This window comes from Oncorhynchus gorbuscha, linkage group LG13, assembly GCF_021184085.1.
Source record: "Oncorhynchus gorbuscha isolate QuinsamMale2020 ecotype Even-year linkage group LG13, OgorEven_v1.0, whole genome shotgun sequence".
Taxonomy (NCBI): Eukaryota; Metazoa; Chordata; class Actinopteri; order Salmoniformes; family Salmonidae; genus Oncorhynchus; species Oncorhynchus gorbuscha.
The window spans coordinates 6,528,288-6,530,963 of NC_060185.1; the positions used below are offsets into that span (position 1 = coordinate 6,528,288).

General features: G+C 45.9%; 1 protein-coding gene across 1 annotated transcript in view; it reads right to left on the minus strand.

The window, feature by feature from the left end:
• Positions 1-699: 699 nt before the first annotated feature.
• Positions 700-2,676, minus strand: part of LOC123993827 (rho guanine nucleotide exchange factor TIAM1-like) — a 108,048-nt gene continuing 106,071 nt past the window's right edge. The window contains exon 12 of the mRNA XM_046296296.1: positions 700-837. Coding sequence (XP_046152252.1) covers positions 700-837 — 138 coding nt within the window. The remainder of the gene's footprint in view (positions 838-2,676) is intronic.

Here is a 2,676-nt window from a genome sequence, read left to right on the forward strand (position 1 = left end):
AGATTACCAGACTGTCATGTTGAACGTGAGGATGCTCTATACCAGTTCAGATTACCAGACTGTCATGTTGAACGTGAGGATCCTCTCCACCAGCTCAGATTACCAGACTGTCATATTGAACGTGAGGATGCTCTATACCAGTTCAGATTACCAGACTATCATGTTGAACGTGAGGATGCTCTATACCAGCTCAGATTACCAGACTGTCATATTGAACGTGAGGATCTTCTCCACCAGTTCAGATTACCAGACTGTCATATTGAACGTGAGGATGCTCTCCACCAGCTCAGATTACCAGACTGTCATGTTGAACGTGAGGATGCTCTATACCAGCTCAGATTACCAGACTGTCATGTTGAACGTGAGGATGCTCTATACCAGCTCAGATTACCAGACTGTCATGTTGAACGTGAGGATGCTCTATACCAGCTCAGATTACCAGACTGTCATGTTGAACGTGAGGATGCTCTCCACCAAGCTGCTGTACACCCTCTCCAGAACATCCTAGCTGACCCCAAGCTCTTACATTTTCTGATTAAAAACAAACCCTGGCTTGCTTTTTAATATTTATTTTAATACAGTCTTTGTTCTCTGTAAAACTCAGCTTGTTATCAAGGTATTTGAAACACTCAACCACCTCGACTGGTTGGTCATTCAGAGACAGTGGTTGGGACACTGGCAGGTTGTTTCCATTGATGATCATCTCCTTTGTCTTTTACACATTGATGTGGAGGGCACTTGACCTGCACCATTCTTGAAGGTTGCTGGTCTGTTTAAAATAGCTATCCCCATCTGAAAAAGCTCGAAAAGGCTCATATTGTTTCCTTGAACCTTCATCTAATTAGCATAAATAGAGAACAACAATGGTGAAAGGACACACCCCTGGGGCGCCCCTTTGTTCAGGGTCTCTACACTGTGACCAACATTATACTGTCTCTGCTTCTACACTGTCACTAACATTATGCTGTCTCTGTCTCTACACTGTCACTAACATTATACTGGAGCGCGTGCTACGGGTGGGTGTTGTTATGGTGACCAGTAAACTGAGATAAGGCTGAGCTTTACCTAGTATAGACTTATAGATGACCTGTAGCCAGTGGGTCTGGCGATGAATATGTAGCGAGGGCCAGCCGACTAGAGCATACAGGTCGCAGTGGTGGGTGATATAAGGGGCTTTGGTAACAAAATGGATGGCACTGTGATAGACTGCATCCAGTTTGCTGAGTAGAGTATTGGAAGCAATTTTGTAGATGACATCGCCGAAGTCGAGGATTGGTGGGAAAATCAGTTTTACAAGGATATGTTTGGCTGCGTGAGTGAAGGAAGCTGTGTTGCGAAATAGAAAGCCGATTCTAGATTTGATTTTGGATTGGAGATGTTTAATAATTGTCTGGAAGGAGAGTTTACAGTCTAGCCAGACACCTAGGTATTTGTAGTTGTCCACATATTCTAGGTCAGAACCGTCCAGGGTAGTGATGTTGGACGGGCGGGTAGGTGCAGGCAGCGAATGGTTGAAAAGCATGCATTTGGTTTTACTAGCGTTGAAGAGCAGTTGGAGGCCACGGAAGGAGTGTTGTATGTCATTGAAGATTGTTTGGAGGTTAGTTAACACAGTGTCCAAAGAAGGGCAGAATGATGTCGTCTGCGTAGAGGTGGATCAGGGATCAGGGAATCACCAGCAGCAAGATCGACATCATTGATATATACAGAGAAAAGAGTTGGCCTGAGAATTGAACCTTGTTGGACCCTCATAGAGACGGCCAGAGGTCCGGACAACAGCCCCCCCCCCCCCCGATTTGACACACGGAACTCTGTCTGAGAAGAAGTTGTGGAACCAGGCGAGGCAGTCATTTGAGAAACCAAGGCTGTTGATTCTGACGATAAAAATACGATGAATGACAGAGTCGAAAGCCTTGGCCAGGTCGATGAAGACTGCTGCACAGTACTGTCTTTTATCGATGGCGGTTATGATATCGTTTAGTACCGTGTGCATGGCTGAGGTGCACCCGTGACCGGCTCGGGAACCGGATTGCACAGCGGAGAAGGTACGGTGGGATTCTAAATGGTCAGTGATCTGTTTATTAACTTGTTTTTGAAGACTTTAGAGAGGCAGGGCAGGATGGATATAGGTCTATATCAATTTGAGTCTAGAGTATCACCCCCTTTGAAGAGGGGGGTGATTGTGGCAGCTTTCCAATCTTTAAGGATCTCAGACGAAACGAAAGAGAGATTGAACAGACTGGTAATAGGGGTTGCAACAATGGCAGCGGATAATTTTAGAAAGAGATGGTCCAGATTGTCTAGCCCAGCTGATTTGTACGGGTCCAGGTTTTGCAGCTCTTTCAGAACATCTGCTATCTGGATTTGGGTGAAGGAGAAGCTGGGGGAGGCTTGGGCGAGTAGCTGCGGGGGGAGGCTTGGGCGAGTAGCTGCGGGGTGGGCGGAGCTGTTGGCCGGGGTTGGGGTAGCCGGGAGGAAAGCATGGCCAGCTGTAGAGAAAAGTTACTGGAAATTTTCACTGTCTCTATTATACTGTCTCTACACTGTCACTAACATTATACTGTCTCTACACTGTCACTAACATTATGCTGTATCTTAGTCTCTAAACTGTCACTAACATTATGCTGTCACTAACACTATACTGTCTCTATATCTCTATACTGTCACTAACATTAC